Here is a 16,438-nt window from a genome sequence, read left to right as displayed (position 1 = left end):
TGGTACTGTGCAGAGGAAATGTATACGGTACAATGTTTAGAGCGCGAGATTACTGAGCAGAGCAGAGCAGCAGAAAATTGGGTAGTTGGACTGCCATATCAAAACGAGGAAGGCTTACAAAAACAGAAAGATGGGAATACAAAATATTGTTTTGGTTATTGGTTTGTCCACGACCAACGACGTGTCAAGGACATGCATGATTACACTTAGTAAATTAACAATATTTATTTGTTTTATTATAAGATATTGCATTTACATGTACTCTGAACCCAAGGGTTTTTTTTAATATATATATATTTTTATCAAGTATTATGAACAATACTGTGTCTAATTAAGAGCAAATGTGCAGATGTATCATGGATTACAAAAAGCAGGAGAAATTAGATTTAAAAAATGTAGTTTTAAACATTAAGACACTCTATTACAGATATGAGCTTATAAGAAATTAGAAATTTATTATAAAATTACTATAAAACACTTAAAAAAAGAGTATTACAAACACAATCAGAAAATAACATATACACATTAACCAACTTTTAGTAAACTGTCATAGTAATATTGAAATCCATTTAAAACAAAAATAAAAGATGGTGATGGTTTATGTACACAAATATGTCATTTACTTCCAGAGAGCAAAGTTATGCATACATTTTATATTACGCATGATTTTAAATTATGTTACATTTCAATTAGTGTTGTGGAGTTATTATTGTATGCAATATAAGAGCAATATTTTTTTTGCCAAAGTCACTAGAATATTCAGGCATTTTCTGTAGAGTGATGTTTAGTTCTGAATACTTATTATTGTTGATGACACAATTTGACCACGATTTCTTGAAATAGGCTTTTCAATATACGCAGCTCTCGATAAAACACAGATGTTAAAATCACCCAAAAATATGTTATATAAATCTAAACAGCTTTCACAAAGCAATGCACAGAAAACTCTATAGACAATGACTGTTGAACTGTAGTGCTATGTGATGTGGCCAGAGGTTTTATGGCATTTAGGGGGCACCAGTGACCACATAGTGGTTATTATCCCAAGGATTACACTAGGATATTATCAAACATATGTAAACATTATTGTTAACCTAACTGTGACGACAGAGATCAGAACAAATATCATTGATTTTAATGTCAGTATTTACCAAGTTAATAAGATAAGCTCAGACAGTAGTCTGCATGGGCATGCCTTCATGCTCTGAGGAAGAGGAGAGAGAATGTGATGAAGCTGCATCACGTTTTAACTCATCCACTTTCTTCTGCAACTCTGACTTCAGGACCAACAACTCCTTCAGACTCTGATGAACAGGAACCTGACAAAACAGAGCCTTTAGTGTCACTGAATCGGAAGTATATACACAACACTTTTTGACTTTTTAACATGCATAAAATGTATTAAAATTCATAAGAATAAAATGTAAGGTCGACTAAATGAATACATCAAATTAAAATGTATATTTAAATAAATATATACTAAATTTTAATGTTACATTTTTAAATGTGAATAATTTTTAAACGCATCTTTTAAATGCATTTTTTTTTAATCCAATTAAAATCATCTGTTCTGAGCGACAGAGTTTAAAGAATCCAAGTGTAAAGAACTGAATGACATGCTCAACTGCATTGACAAACAGATCAATATTAAATGGCCAATACAGTTTTTTATAGAATTAATACAATATTAGAAAGAAATATTTTAATCCAAATTATAAATAAGCATTTAATTTTTAAAGTCATTTATAATTTACTTTTTTTATGAATTCCCATTACCAAGACAGTGGAATTAAATTTGTAACAAATTTATATTATAAATGTATAAATGTATATATTAATTGATAATATAAAATATATTATATAAATATATATAAAACGTGTTCAAGTCATGGACCACAAAACTGTGGACTTCATCCAAATAAAATTTGAAATTGTTTTAGAATTTTTAGCACAGCTTGAATAAATAATATATAGTATTAATAAAAAATAAAATACAAAAACCCTTTATGGATTCCTATTTATAGTAAATAAAACCACATAAACCAAATGCATATTTTCTAAAAGATAAATAAAATAACATTTTAAGTAAATGCAGGCAATGCTACGATTTTAGATAATGCAACTTAAAATACAAATCAACTCAGCATCTTAATTGTTTTACACTGTTATTAGTCCTCCACAACACACACTTTTCTCCTACAACCACTGAAACAAATGTGGAATAAGTAGCCATCAGCCATCATCCTCTGCTCACCTGTGGCCTCATGCGAGGGTTCCAGCGCACATAATAACTGACCCAAAGCTCTAGATGCCTCAGACTGGCTACTGGATATAAAACATGGTGCTCGTAGTTCACATACAGCGGGTTAGTAAACTCCTCAAGCTGGCTGTTCACATATGACCACAGAGACACGGTCTTGCTGTACATCTCCTGCAAAAAAAAAAAAAAACCTGATTGATATTAGGGTGACTAAATTATGACAAATTGACTTTAAAACCAAATAACAGTTGCATGCCTTTGCGACCCGTTCTTGCTCACTGTTGTAAAGAAACGTCCCAAACAGGCAGCTGTACAGGTGATCAAGCACCGTGATGAGAAACAGCTCATTGAATTCAAATGCAGAGGGAAACTATGAAGAGAGAGAGAAAGAGAAAAAAACACTTTGGTCATATAATAGACATTGCATTTTTCATTTTAGCTCCTCTGTTCCTCACCTGCCGGGTCATTTGCCAGACACAGTCGATGAACTGCACAAAGAGAGGGGAGCGCTCCGAGTTTGCATGGTTCCCATCTCCGTGTCCCACTCGCTGACGGACAGCAGGACAGAGAAGGAAGCTGTAAGATGCTAGTAAGCATTCAGTGCACAGTGTTCTTCTCCGTATACACAGGGTGTTACTGACCGAGGCAAAGCGGTGTCCGAAACTCAGCCACTCCTTCTCCAGAAGCACCTGGAAGCCCCTGAGCGAGCGGTAGTGTGCGTCCAGCATGAGCATGGCCAGAGAGGTGAGCTGAGCCGTGCGGTCCCAGCCGTCGCTGCAGTGCACCACCACTGACGTCTTCCCCGACTCCAGACGGTCTGCGATGCGCACCGCACCTGCTAGCAAGAGCTACAGAGAGAACAGACGCTGCTGTACCTTTAAGAAGTGCTTATTTTTATTCATATTATTCTTAATGTTTTATGTTTTCAATTATTAATTCAATTGAGTGTTTACATTTAATTACATACCCCGATTTGTTAAACCTGTTCATTTCTGCACTTTGTTATATACAACAATAATAATACAAAAAATATATTCAGAAGTTTTAGAGCTTCAATTTAAATTGCATTTCTGTATTATCTTTGTTCAATTAAAATTTAGCTTAGCTGAGCAAAACCAAGTTCATTAGTTGCTACCAAGTGTGAAGTATAGAATGGCATTTAAAGTCCAACACGGTTTAAGCACACACACACACACACACACACAGGCACGCACGCACACACACACACAGGCACGCACGCACACACACACACACACGCTTTTTTTTTAAATATATCTTTTGTTTGTAAGATTCTCAAACCTTGACAAGAATCATCTTAAAGATCATGGTAAATAGCTTTATAAATTTAGAATAACCTACTTGTCTTAAATCCAACTGACTGTCAGCGTTTTTTTAACAGCACTGACAAATATAAAAAGAAAATCAAATGTCCAATAGTGTTTTAACCTGTTAAATGTCACCCTGTCCCGTATACGGGACGCCTACGTTGACTATACTATATTACAATCAAATCTAATCTAATCTTGACAAACTATATATCGTTGGAAAGGTCTAAGACTCTCAAATATATATTTTACCAATATTTTTTGTTAAACATTATGTAGGAAAAGTAATAGATGAATTTATGACAAGAGTGCAACCTTTAGAAATCTACATTACAACAGGAGCTTTTGTTTAAAAAAAGACTTCCTCGTTGCCTTTTTCTCTATCACATTTTAGAAATCATCAGAAGTTATACATCACTTGAAAACATAAAATCTAAAAATTCATCCTTTAAAACCCATTTTAAAATCATACATTGCATTACCATGTAAATGGTACATCAGAATCATGTTACAAAATGTTTTCAGTCATGAATTATAAAAATTAAGGTTTTCATCATGCACATTCATGTCTATTTTCAAAAACGTGAGTAACAGTTAACAGGTTAAATGCAATTTTAAGTAGTTACATTTCGTTTTATTTTACTAAATGACCTTTTTCTTTTTTCTTTCCTTATAGCAGGTCTAAAGATATGATTTTTAACATGCACACAAAGGTCCAACCACATGTCCATCTAGCGCATGTTTACATACAGTAGAAAACACTGGAAAAGCAGTGGAGTGAAATGCAAAAGCTGTGTGACTGTGTGAATAAAATTCTGAAGAACTGCTTTTCTTCTTATTTTCTAAATTAAGAAAAAAATGTGAAACTTGATGAGTATAAAGGTCAGGATATGATGACCATCACGGTGCAGTGCAGTGATATAGTCCCATATTCTCACCCTGATGTACTCCAGCCAGTGCGTAGAGTCCACAGATGAGAACCAGCGCTGCTGGTCGATGGCAGGATACACCACCTCCTTCAGCTTCCTCAGGGATTCTCTCATCACGTGCATGTTGGGGATCTCCAGAAAGTTCAGCTCCACATTGATATAGAGACTCTCATTCTCATATCCTCCATCTTTGGCCTTCAGAAGAGAAGTCACATATCAGCTACTCCAGAAAATCTGCTACAATAGCTAATTTGTTGCTGGCTCAAGATGGTCTAGCAGGCTGCACCAGTAAATCACCCAACTAATGATGAACAGCCAGAAACCAGGGGGTTAAATTACTTCAGGAAGATGGCAGCAACAGTATGTTATATAATTATTCAGAGATTGGTAGGTCTGTTAGTAAAATCTGTTGACTTCAGCAATGGTGACTGGTTTTTAATGGTTTTTAAAGGCTCCATCTGGTTCCATTCCAGTGATTCTGGAATCTCAATATGGCTCCAGGAGAAAACAGTTTTCAGTGGTCAAAAACCAAAAGCTGGACTCTTTGCAGTCATCTGATTCATTTTCTTTTAAAGAGCAATGTCTGAAGAACAAATCATGTTGAAACTGGAAATGTAGCTTAAAACAAACTTAAAACAACTAATTAACAACTATTAAAACAACTGCATACCTGTCCAAGTGCCATAAATATTATTTTTCCAAAGTTTACATGCCTGTGCACAAATTATTAATTATGCGACTATATATTAATATATTTTTATAAAACTTTTCTTGTGTAATCTTCATTTTGAAGCTGTATACAAAGTGACCATCATTTGGTTTTTCACTGAAAATGGGTATTTTCAACATTTTAGACACGAAGCCACATTGACACCCCATATCTCTGAGATTGAACCAAATAGGGCCTTAAAAATGATGATTAGATCTTATAGAAATATAATTATATAGATAAGTGGGTATACACTAAAATAATGTTAATAAAAAATATATTGTTAAATTTTATCACAGGATTTATTATTTGAATATATTTTAAAATGTAATTTATCTCTAATATGCTGATTTGCTGCTCAAGAAACATTTTTATCAATTTATCATTATCAATGTTTATAAGTTGCTTTATATTTTTGTGGAAACCATGATAAAATGTTTTTTTTTTTCAAGATTCTTTGATGTATTGAAATTCTAAAGAATTGCATTTATTTAAAACAGAAAACATTACAAATGTAACAATATAAATGTCTTTACTGTTACTCTTTCTCACTCTTTCTCAATTTGTTTCATCCAAAAACTCTTCCTGACCTCAAACCGCTGAACGCTAGTGTGTATCTTTGTTAAAACAGTAGCTTACCTTGTTAGTGTCAGCCACAGTGCTTTGGCGAGCATCAAAGATGCAGAGTTTGTGAGACTGAGCGTTGGCGTCGAGAATGGTCTGCAGGTAGCGCTCGTCGTCCCTGCAGCGGCGGTCTGATGGACCCACCTGCGGCTGACCGCAGCGCACGATAGCGGCCTGACTCTCAGGGTGAATCCAGGACAGCACCTGATGGAAGGGATAAGGGCATTTTCTATTTTCATTTCAAGTTTAGTAGAAGTTCCAGTATTTTTTCATTTGTTTTTGACATTTTTATTACTGTCTATTTAAAAAATATGTATAGTTTAGGTAAATATTAATTTCAATTTTAGTTTTTTTTAAGTAACAAATATGTTTTTTTATGGTTTTAGTTTTTGCTAAAGGGGTCATCAGATGCCCATTTTCCACACGTTGATATGATTCTTTAGGGTCTTAATGAAAAGTGTTTAACAGTTCTCAGAGAGACTGTTTACTTTAGCTTCATTCCTCGTAAACTTGCCAATTAGCAAATTATTAGGAAAGACGTTTTGAAGTGATTCATTAAAAAAACCTTACACTTACTTCTTCTGTTAGTGAGGCTGGATTACAAATGATTTGGTCGAATATAGACGCATTATAGAAGGTAGATCGGGGACACATTCTCTTCATAAACAAATGTAATCCACTGCATCTTCAAGCGATGTCGAGAGTAAATGACGACTGCTATGTTCATTATTACATCCAAAAACAGAACACCTCAGTCACTTAGGAGTTATTTTTGTCTACATCCGACGTTGAAACTATTTGTGGATTGATGACAGCTCACTCAGGACGGGTCTAATGTAAGACATCAGGCCAGCTGAAAAACGCTATTATCAATCTAACTATGATGGGAGGGGATCGGCTCGATTCGAGAAAGGGGAAATGATTTAATCAGGTTACAATCAGGTTTTTTTTTTATCATTATAGGGTGGTTGTGTAAACACACTGCCAACACAAATTGTAGTTCTTGTAAAAGTGCATGTAGCATCTGATGACCCCTTTAACTATAATAACCCTGATGACAACACAGGTGCTTTTAGAAGATATTTCAATTTATCAAAAAAAAAAACAAAACTATGAAACAAAATTCTGCTTTTTGATTTAAAATATTAGTTCTCTTACTGGCAAACGGCGTTTGGCCCTAAAGGCCGCCACTCTCTTCAGTTCGTCCTCTGTGACGTTTGAGGGAAGGACCAGCAGAGCGGGATATGTCTCGCACAGCTCATAACTGCTGTTGACTTTACTGATGATCCAGCTCTCGTTCGGAAGACCCTGTTACCGTCCAACAGCATCGACACAGGTACATCAGACATAATACCAAAATAATGACCTGTAATGACACACACTTTACATATAGTTAGTGATGACGACAGTTCTTACCTGCCTCTTATACTCAACGACTGGGTCGTAGATCTTCCAGCCATCTTCTGGAAACATCTCCCGGTACTTAAAGGCAAAGAGAGGCTGAGGGAGGAGAGGGAATGTGTGTCATTAAACATACTGAAACCCCTTCAGCTAGTGCACACATCTGGGTGTTTTCATAAAGTCATACCAGGTTGTGGGAGAGCGGGAATGCGTACTTTGAAAGTGTTTCAAACACCTCCGAATTGCTCTGACCTTCCTTCTTGTACGCAAACCGGGGGTTTCTCAAGTCCTGTGAAAAAAAAAACTATTTTAAATCAGGATTTAATATTTAAAGGTGTGAGCAAGAGAATAAATAGAATCAATGACATGAAAAGGAAGGGACTGGGAGCAAATGAAGGGTGGAAAAAGACTAATGTGCCCCTTGCCTTGCAAACTATCTCAAGTCCTTGAGTGTTGTCTCCGTGACTCTGAACGGCGATAGACTCCAGTCTGCTAATGGCTCCAAGATTCACATCCAGCACAAACGGAGGATCCTTTGCCAAACACAAAAACAACACTATCAATCTACCAAAACATTTGTGCATGTTGAGATCTGCGAAGACACTTTGGAAAATATACTGAGCAAGGAACTGTATTTTACTGTACCTAATTTGCATAATTATATTGTGTAGTAGATTTATGCACTTTGCAGGTCATAGGAAAGTCTACATTTATCATTATGCAGAAAAAGCATATGGTAATATTAGGGCAAAAGCTAAATCATACTTTGGTTTTTAATGTTGTGACACACCAAACCAACTAGAAGTACTGGTGATGAAAGCTGCCTCACATTACCTTGGTCTGAGCTAAAACGTTGAGCTTGAACACGCTGCAAAAACTACACCAAACAGCCAACTAGCGCAAAAGATCTGAGAGGAAATAACTCTCCATAACAGCAGGTGGCAGCATCCCGTCTTCATTACATAAAAAACAGAACTAGGTCTGTGGATATACAAACTCTAAACAAAGCAGCACTTGCTTTACAGGGTTGTGCAATATTTATCATCCGCAATAATATCGTAATTGTTGTTATCGTAATTGCGGGCTGACATTATCAAATATGTCACTCGCTTTGCAAAAAATGAATTAAAACACATCTTGAGAGTCCGATCGTATTTACTGCATGATGAAGCCTTAATAATTTCCCTATAATTCTAGTTATGAAAGCAAAAAATATCCCTACATGGGTTTTGTTTTTTGTAATTCTAAGATATGACATAGTTAAGTAACATCACCAAACTTTTTCCTGAATATTAATGTTTGAGCTTGATTGCAAATGTGATATTCATTTTATACAACAGTGCAAAAACAATAAGTTAATATTAAACAAGTTGTCTGCTTTTTCAGTTTTTCAGTTGGAAGCGGTGTTTCGTTCCTAAGTAAAAGCTTTTTTTTTTTTTTTTTTGAGTCAATGATTCAAAGATCCTTTCAAAAAAAGAGCCACTTGCTTCATTTTTAAACAAATTAGCCATGTTGGGCGAATTTTTCGAATGAACAATTCAATGAACCTCACATTAACACAGGGACTTGCCGCCACCTACTGGTGGTTTCAGTGTCTTATTTCTCTTTATTGGCCTAAACCAGCACAAAAACATACTCTGCAAAATTCTGTTTAATTATCTTTATCGAAAAATTCCCAAAAATATTAAGACATAATTTTTTGTCAATACAACACACCCCATTTGCTTACAGTGTTGATCAGCTGGTCTTTATTCTTTCAAGACAGCCATGTCCTTATGAAAATATTTGCACAGCAAAAACTGAGCTGACAAGACACTGAATGACGACAAGAAACTGCAGCTAGTATACTGAGAAAAATGAGTATTAAAACAGTTTCAGCACTGATGAGTACAGAAAAATATAATTTTATTTGTTTTTTTTTTCTACTATTAAATAGATTGACGATTGTTCTTTGATGTACATTGCTCAGATATTTAACATGAAGTGACATGTCCACAGTCAGCTTTTTAATATCGCTAGTTCAATTTGATGTATCATTGCATTGGATGCTGTAAAAAGAAATCGAAAAGTGTGTTTACCCGTGTCAGGCTTTTAAAGAAGAGCTTGTAGTCAGTGATGGTTAGAGTCCCCCTCACGACCCCAGAGAACGGACAAATATACATCACATCTTTGACTGTGAAAAACACCACAGCAGTGGTTGATGAACAACTATTTTTTAGCCTTATCCACCACATATTAACTTATTTCTTATTATGGTTGACTTGCTATGCTTCATGGTGTTTCTCCATTAATACATTACATAAAAACATGTTCAAATATGAAGTTCCTTACCAATAGCTTTAATGGTTTCTCCAGGAACACGTGGAGCCTCTTCCATCTGAGCCTGCTTATTTCCTTCTCTGAGTGTCTGGCACACAGGGGAACAAACACATTTTGATATGATTTTCTATTCTAGATACACATTTACATGTTCCTATTGGAATATTACAGTATCAGCATAATTTAAGCATGGCTTTTTAGATATCCTGCATGGATATTCTGAATAAGTGTATATATAAATGACACAAAATCCTGATTAATTCATATGCAATGCAAGTTGTCTAAATTTAAAGATCCCAGAATGTTGGTATTGGTTTTTTTTTGCAGCTTACCTTCACAAGTGCCACTGATAGTAAACTATTAAGAAACCTCTAACAAAATACAAATATAAAAAGATGTCTGAGATGTCTGAGGTGTCTGAGATACACTGTATGTGGTTTCCTTTGCTACCACTCCTAACTTTCAGTTCTCTCTCCGCCTAAAGCAAACAGAGACAGTCAGTCCAACATTTGAGATCGTAAACCAAACACGGAAGGCAGGGCTGTCATTTAGGACATCAAATCTGCAAAATATTTGAGATTGATATTTTTAGATTGGCTAGAAGACATTGTGAACACCTCGACATTCTGGAAACAATCTACTGTGCACCACTCCAGCATCTTGACAGTAAATTTAGCACAATCTCATCTATGTATATGCAGTATGAAAGCAGTATGATTACTATTTTCAGATCCCATGAGCCACTAGTCAATGTTTGGCCCCAAAAGTTCATTTTCTGTCAGCACACTGTTGACAACGAGTATATGGAGCTCAGCAGGATGAGATGGGGGCTCACGGGTCTGCTCCACCCACAGTGACACAACTGCTTGGCCACTTCACGGACACAGAGGAATCAGAGAATCCAGTCTTTCTCTTCCAGTCCAGCTGCAGGACAACGACGGCACTGTGGAGTTCAACAGGCTTGACCTTCACCAACACAAAAGATCTATGGTGATCTGTTCTACATTATGCTAATAAAGCCCTGAAAAGATGGCACGGGGTGGGGATATTTCATAATGCCTCATATGAGTCAAAACATCTGTATTTTTCCCCTCACACATTCAGTGATCTACTGCACCAATAATGTAGAATACAATAAGCCTTACTGGAGATTCAAATACAAAGCATGCTCTTTCCAAAGCATTTGTGGCACAGGAAAAAAACTGTGTACAAGCATACAAATATATGTCCAAATATTACAATTACTGCATTTACATGGACATGCTGGTCATTTTCAAAAAGAGTCCATTATAATGACCAGACTATTCAAGAAATCCACATTGACAGTCAGATAGACTGTTGTTTTAATAGATATTTAATAGATACAGACATATGAAACACTCTGAAATTCAGTCTGTTAGTAAGTTAATTATTAGGTCAAATAGTTAATGGCGTCACACACACACAGAGAGACTTGCCGAAGAAGGAGCAGTCTGCTGAGGGTCACTGTCCAAGAGAAATCCTTTAACCTCCACATCACAGTCCTGCACCAGAGAAACCCCACAACAACAGCACAGAAAAACAAAGAGTGATGAGGAAAGAGAGAGAAGAAAGAGTAGAACCATCACAGTGTATGTAATCCCATCAGAATGATTGTGGAAGAGCAATCATTTCAAGAAACTAGAAGAACTACAAGCATTCATGCAGAGGTCATGAGGTCAAAAGGGGTCATATACTTCTGATCACTTTCCCAGATCTTAGATGTCAGTCAAGGTTTCTGCTCCCAAAACTCTGATACTGACTCTGTTTCTGAGGAAATCAACATATGCCTGACTATTAATCTGACAAATAACAGAAAATACTACAGAAAATATTATTAAAAAAAATCAAATTTAAAAAATCCATGTGTTTTTTGTTCATTGTCCTATTCATCATAAGGCATTTATGGCTCTTAGGATATAGTTGAGAGCTCATACTGGAAACTAGCAAAATATGCAGTTTCTGATATTTATATGGCTTATAAAATAAGAGGAAAAAAGTATGATAATTTCTGATCCTTAAACAAAATGCATATAAATATCACATGCCAACAGCTCCCAGCAATAGTTCTATATCTCCCTAATAAGGTAATATTTAAATATTCTGCATGGATAATGAAGTAAACCTAAGTTGCTTCAGTCCAGTAAATGTTCATTTAGAAATATTACAATAAAAAATATATTCTTACATTTGTGAAATCAGTAGATTTCACAAATTAAAACCATGTGAATCACAACCTGAATATGGACATTTATACAATTATACTAAAAGCCTTTTACTTTCTAAAGAATAACATATGAATCAGATGCAATGGATGCAGTAGATTATTTGTATCATCCTAACATCAAAAACACTCAATACACGTATGTTTCAGTACAGGCTATTTTCGGGTTTTCTAAATTCTGAAAGCTACAATTTCTAACCATAACATATTTCAAAAGGTTAAGTAAAACTTAATTAGTCGTTATATGACCCTTGAAGAACAGAAGCAGGGTGAAAATCAGAAGATCTGCATGATCAACAGAGAAGTTGATCTCAACTCATAAGGGATCAATGTTTGAAACATCATTACTTTTTTCACTTCTGGCCAAAATATAATAACACTACTTCCAGTGATGAAGACCCTGCTGTCCTCATCAAAAACCACAGACAAATATGTTTAGAACCATTTTGCTTGTAAACTGTGCTTTGTTCTGTGCATATTTCTCTCCTGATTCGAATGATTTGACTTGTTTACTTGAGAAAACAATATTATAGAATGAGGGCTCCTTCCTACAAACATGGAGCTTTTCACTTCAGGACTTTAAATGATAGACTGGACTCATATACTTTTAAATTAAAGCAATGCTTCTGACGGCACCCATTCACTGCAGAGGATCCATTGGTGAGCAAGTGATGGAATGCTAAATTTCTCAGATGACCTAACGGTGAGTACATTCTCATTTTTAAGTGAACTATTCCTTAAACACCACACTAAAAGATAACATTACCAACAATTTCCAGTCACCTGTTTTCAGTCTGTTCTTTCTTATGACTCCAGATGCCCAGTTGTCTGGACTATTTTATGATGTTTTTATAGTCCCATGATATGGCCAGGAATAATTAACCTTTTATGTTCCCCCAAAGGGGTTTTGTAACAAAATGTGTTACATATTGAGAGAACTTTCTTTTCCATGTGAACTATGCATCCGTGAAGACTTGATAAAATGAAATCATTTCATCAGCGATGTTCTGATTCTCTGTGGTTTCATGACAACACATGTCCGCTGAATCTTGCATAAGAGTATTTAAACTTAAAGCACTGGGTGGAGATCTCCGGCAATGCATAAATAAAAAAGAAACAAGAACTGTTTTGAGTTAGTGAGCATTTACCTGCTTATTATTAATTTTTTACACTGAATATTTGCTTCAGTCTTCTACCTCTACAAATGACCAAACTGTGATGAAATATAAATATGAGTGCTTTAAGTATATTTTAAGTATACGCTCATACCTTATAATCTCTGGAAATCATCTCTGAGCTGATGGGTCCAGAGATCTGACTTGACATTGTGGCTGCAATCAGTTGTTTGCACCATTCAACATGAGCCCCTGTGGGACTAGAATGTAAAAGTGTTAGTGAGTCCCATACATGTCTGACAGGAAGATATTTAGATGAGCACGGTTTATGTTTATGTTTAGCTAGCTCTTATTTATCCCAATAGGACCAGTACATCAACAACATTCATCATTCTGAACTATGCTGTCAGACAGTTATGTTGCATCTCTAGTTTAGATGGACTATATATTTTTTTACTTTATAAAAAATCTTGAACACTGGCTGAAAGTTACTTTAGCCTGTATCCATCATTTATAAACAAACATAAAAAAAGAAAAAGGTGATTGTGACTTTAAAATTCCAATTTTTTTTTTTTTTTGCATAGTTATGAGATAAAAACATTTTGTGACAAAGTCAAAATTGCTGGATATAAACTTACAATTCTGACATTTTTTTACTCACAATTGTGAGATTGTATTTTGCAATTATGATTATTTTCTCAGATTTTTTTTCCTGAAAATTCATTTTTTTTAACTTCATATGATTCTGATAATTCATAATTTTGTCTTATTTTCTTCTTTTCACAATTGTGAGTTAAAAAAAGTCAAATTTTTGGGAAAAAGACTTTTTTTATCTCAGAATTGTGAGTTTATGTCCTGCAATTCTGAATTTATTACTCGCGAGTTTATATCGTTGAAGTCTGAAAAGAAAATTCAGAGTTAGGAATTTATATCGTGCAGTTCTGAGAAAAAAAGGGGTGAATTCCGATATGTTAACTTGAAATTGCAAGAAGAAAATTAAATAAATTTAAAGAGATTAAAGAAAAAAAAAATCGCAATTAACTCTTTCTTTATTTTTTATTCAGTGGAGGAAACAGGCTTATATATATATATATATATATATATATATATATATATATATATATATATATATATTTTTTTTTTTTTTTTTTTTTTTTTTTACTTTTAATTTGGCCAATTACATGACACGGCTTGGTCATGTGATATCAACAAAGCGGCACCCATGAGGAGTCGAGAGCCGCTTCACGTATAACAATTAACAAAATAGACAAATATGTCTGCAGCATACATATCTCTCGTGGGCGTTCATGATTTGTAGTGATTCTAAACCGCTGTTTGTTTATGTGAGTGTACGCTTAAAAAAGTTATATTATCCGATAATTTATTATGAAGGTTTGTCATCAGTACTTGCTCGGGTTGATAAAATTCTTTCTTATCTTCACGTCTGGTTAATATGACATTTCATTCAAACAAAGTCAGCCAAAGTGTTCTGTTTGAAGGCTATCAAGTCACTCAGTAACTAGAAGGCAGTACAACACACCTTTATGACACTCTAGCTCTACAACGCGACGCGATAAGAACGCATCCCTTCGCGTCGCGCCACTAGCTATATGGGTGTCATAAAGTATCAAATGGGTGTTTATTGGCACTGACCTGTCGGGAGTTTCAGCGTTTGACTGTGGTGAGGTCGGTCGCTTATCCATTCTCTACTGTAGGCTTACAGAAGCGCAAAATATCGCTATGTTGCATATCCAGCGCTCATCGTGTCTGGATCTTCTGCAAACGCTTTCCTCCGAAACTTTGTGACTCGCCTCGAAATCAGGAGTCCTATACGTCGAAGGGAATCGCTCATGAATACTAAATAGGTCGGTGCTGCATAACCTACCAATGGTGATGGTTTGCTCCTGAATAATAATTACGCTGCGTCAATAGTTTCCAATGGCAAAGACTCCTCTCATGAATATTAATGCATACAGTCTTCAGCGCAGTAGGATTCGTAAACTCGCCTCCCGCACCGCCACGACAGCGATAATAAATATCTACCAACTACGTTTCCCAGAATGCAACAGCGTGACAATACGGATTAATATAATATAATATAATATAATATAATATAATATAATATAATATAATATAATATAATATAATATAATATAATATAATATAATATAATTTAACGCCTATGTGGCTCTGAAGAAATCATTCTTCCTCCAATCCCAAATCCTCTCCAAATCCCAAACCCTGCCTTCTCAGCGATGCCCAGGTAATGAAAAAAAAAAAAGAAAATAAATAATATGTCCTTACAACTATGCTTTCTTAATGTTGAAATTGTTGTGCTTAAGTGATGAATCCTCACTTTCCCTGAAATAACTTACTTACATGTCTGTGTACTATTTTAATGTTACTAAAGCCTTCTTAAAATGCATTAAAAAAATCAGGTTAATTTGTTCTAAATAATTTTTCACAGTTTTCTTTAAGTGCCCACAATAATCTTGTGCATGTTCATTATTGAATACCGACACATATCTAATACAGGTATGTAAAAAATGCAATTTTTATATTTAATCTTGAAAATAAATAAATAAATAAACCTATACATTAGACACATTGCAAATCTCCAGGGAGGCACATCTCAGCGTCTCAGACACAAATACAGTAGTGAATACTTTGTTTCACTGTTACGGATGAGAAGGTGCTGAGGGCAGGAGATGAACTGGGATGTGTATCGTCCACATGTCTTTATGGCCCCTGGAATATATTGGTTCATTGAGCCACCGGGGTTTGAGAGTCTTGTAAGGTATTTCATTTTGAGTTCAGTCAAGCAAGCTGCTGTTTCCAGCTCTCTCATCTATCCATCCATCCATCCATCCATCCATCCATCCATCCATCCATCCATCCATCCATCTATCTATCTATCTATCTATCTATCTATCTATCTATCTATCTATCTATCTATCTATCTATCACTGGGGAAACCTCTGTTTCTGCCGCTGCAAACGCGCCTCCTGCTGGCAGAGAATGAATTTGCATTTTTAATAAGGCCCTCCAGCAACATGCGTTTTTATTGTTGCTCACTCTTTTTATTTTTTATTTATTTTTTTGTGTGTGTGTGCAGCAACTCTCGAGCATTTTCGTTTCAATCCATAACAGTAATCAGCCAATAGTGTAATAGTTTAAAATGAAAGATAATATTATTAATAAGGCGAGTCTGAGAATCTTGTTTTATTTGACGGTGATTTCACATTTCTTGTTTGTATGATGGATAAAAATGCAAATAAAAGATAATTTTATTTTGTAAAATAGTATATAGTTTTATAGGAGACTTGGGACTAAATACAGACTCGGGAAAGTCATTTTTTCAGACATTTGTAGGAACAGACATCCATTGTGGGTGTTCTTGAGTTTTTTAGCCCCCCAACTAATTTGATCTATCTATATCATTAGCAATTTATTGATATTTATAAGGATATATGAATATGAATATATCTGAATAATATCTACACCGTAGTTTAAT

The 16,438-nt window shown here is 35.1% G+C and overlaps 1 protein-coding gene across 2 annotated transcripts; it reads right to left on the bottom strand.

Annotated features, from left to right (window-relative positions):
• Positions 1-597: 597 nt before the first annotated feature.
• On the bottom strand, positions 598-14,846 carry LOC127985396 (myotubularin-related protein 1). 2 transcript variants are annotated; one of them, XM_052587399.1, is made up of 16 exons: positions 14,578-14,846; positions 13,079-13,184; positions 11,025-11,090; positions 9,580-9,655; positions 9,327-9,421; positions 7,674-7,781; positions 7,436-7,537; positions 7,264-7,347; positions 7,006-7,155; positions 5,863-6,051; positions 4,524-4,709; positions 2,902-3,108; positions 2,716-2,808; positions 2,517-2,630; positions 2,255-2,431; positions 598-1,319 (listed from the first exon to the last, which is right to left on the bottom strand). In XM_052587399.1, exons 1-16 carry the CDS (start codon positions 14,625-14,627, stop codon positions 1,170-1,172), a joined length of 1,953 nt encoding a protein of 650 aa, XP_052443359.1. In that variant the 5' UTR covers positions 14,628-14,846; the 3' UTR covers positions 598-1,169. The 2 variants fall into 2 exon arrangements, with proteins under 2 accessions (XP_052443359.1, XP_052443360.1); XM_052587400.1 differs by lacking the exon at positions 11,025-11,090.
• Between the last annotated feature and the right edge of the window lie 1,592 nt (positions 14,847-16,438).

The sequence above is a fragment of the Carassius gibelio genome, chromosome B21, assembly GCF_023724105.1.
Source record: "Carassius gibelio isolate Cgi1373 ecotype wild population from Czech Republic chromosome B21, carGib1.2-hapl.c, whole genome shotgun sequence".
Lineage (NCBI taxonomy): Eukaryota > Metazoa > Chordata > Actinopteri > Cypriniformes > Cyprinidae > Carassius > Carassius gibelio.
Note: the sequence above shows the minus strand (reverse complement) of the source record. Positions and strands in the feature narration are given on the sequence as shown.

Excerpts from the sequence above, each read along its gene's own strand:
- LOC127985396 (XM_052587399.1), bottom strand. The coding sequence starts at position 14,627 with ATGGATAAGCGACCGACCTCACCACAGTCAAACGCTGAAACTCCCGAC. Across the intron at positions 13,185-14,577 it reads AACGCTGAAACTCCCGACAG|TCCCACAGGGGCTCATGTTG; the intron begins GTCAGTGCCAAT and ends TTTACATTCTAG. Across the intron at positions 6,052-7,005 it reads GGGCCAAACGCCGTTTGCCA|GTGCTGTCCTGGATTCACCC; the intron begins GTAAGAGAACTA and ends CCCTTCCATCAG.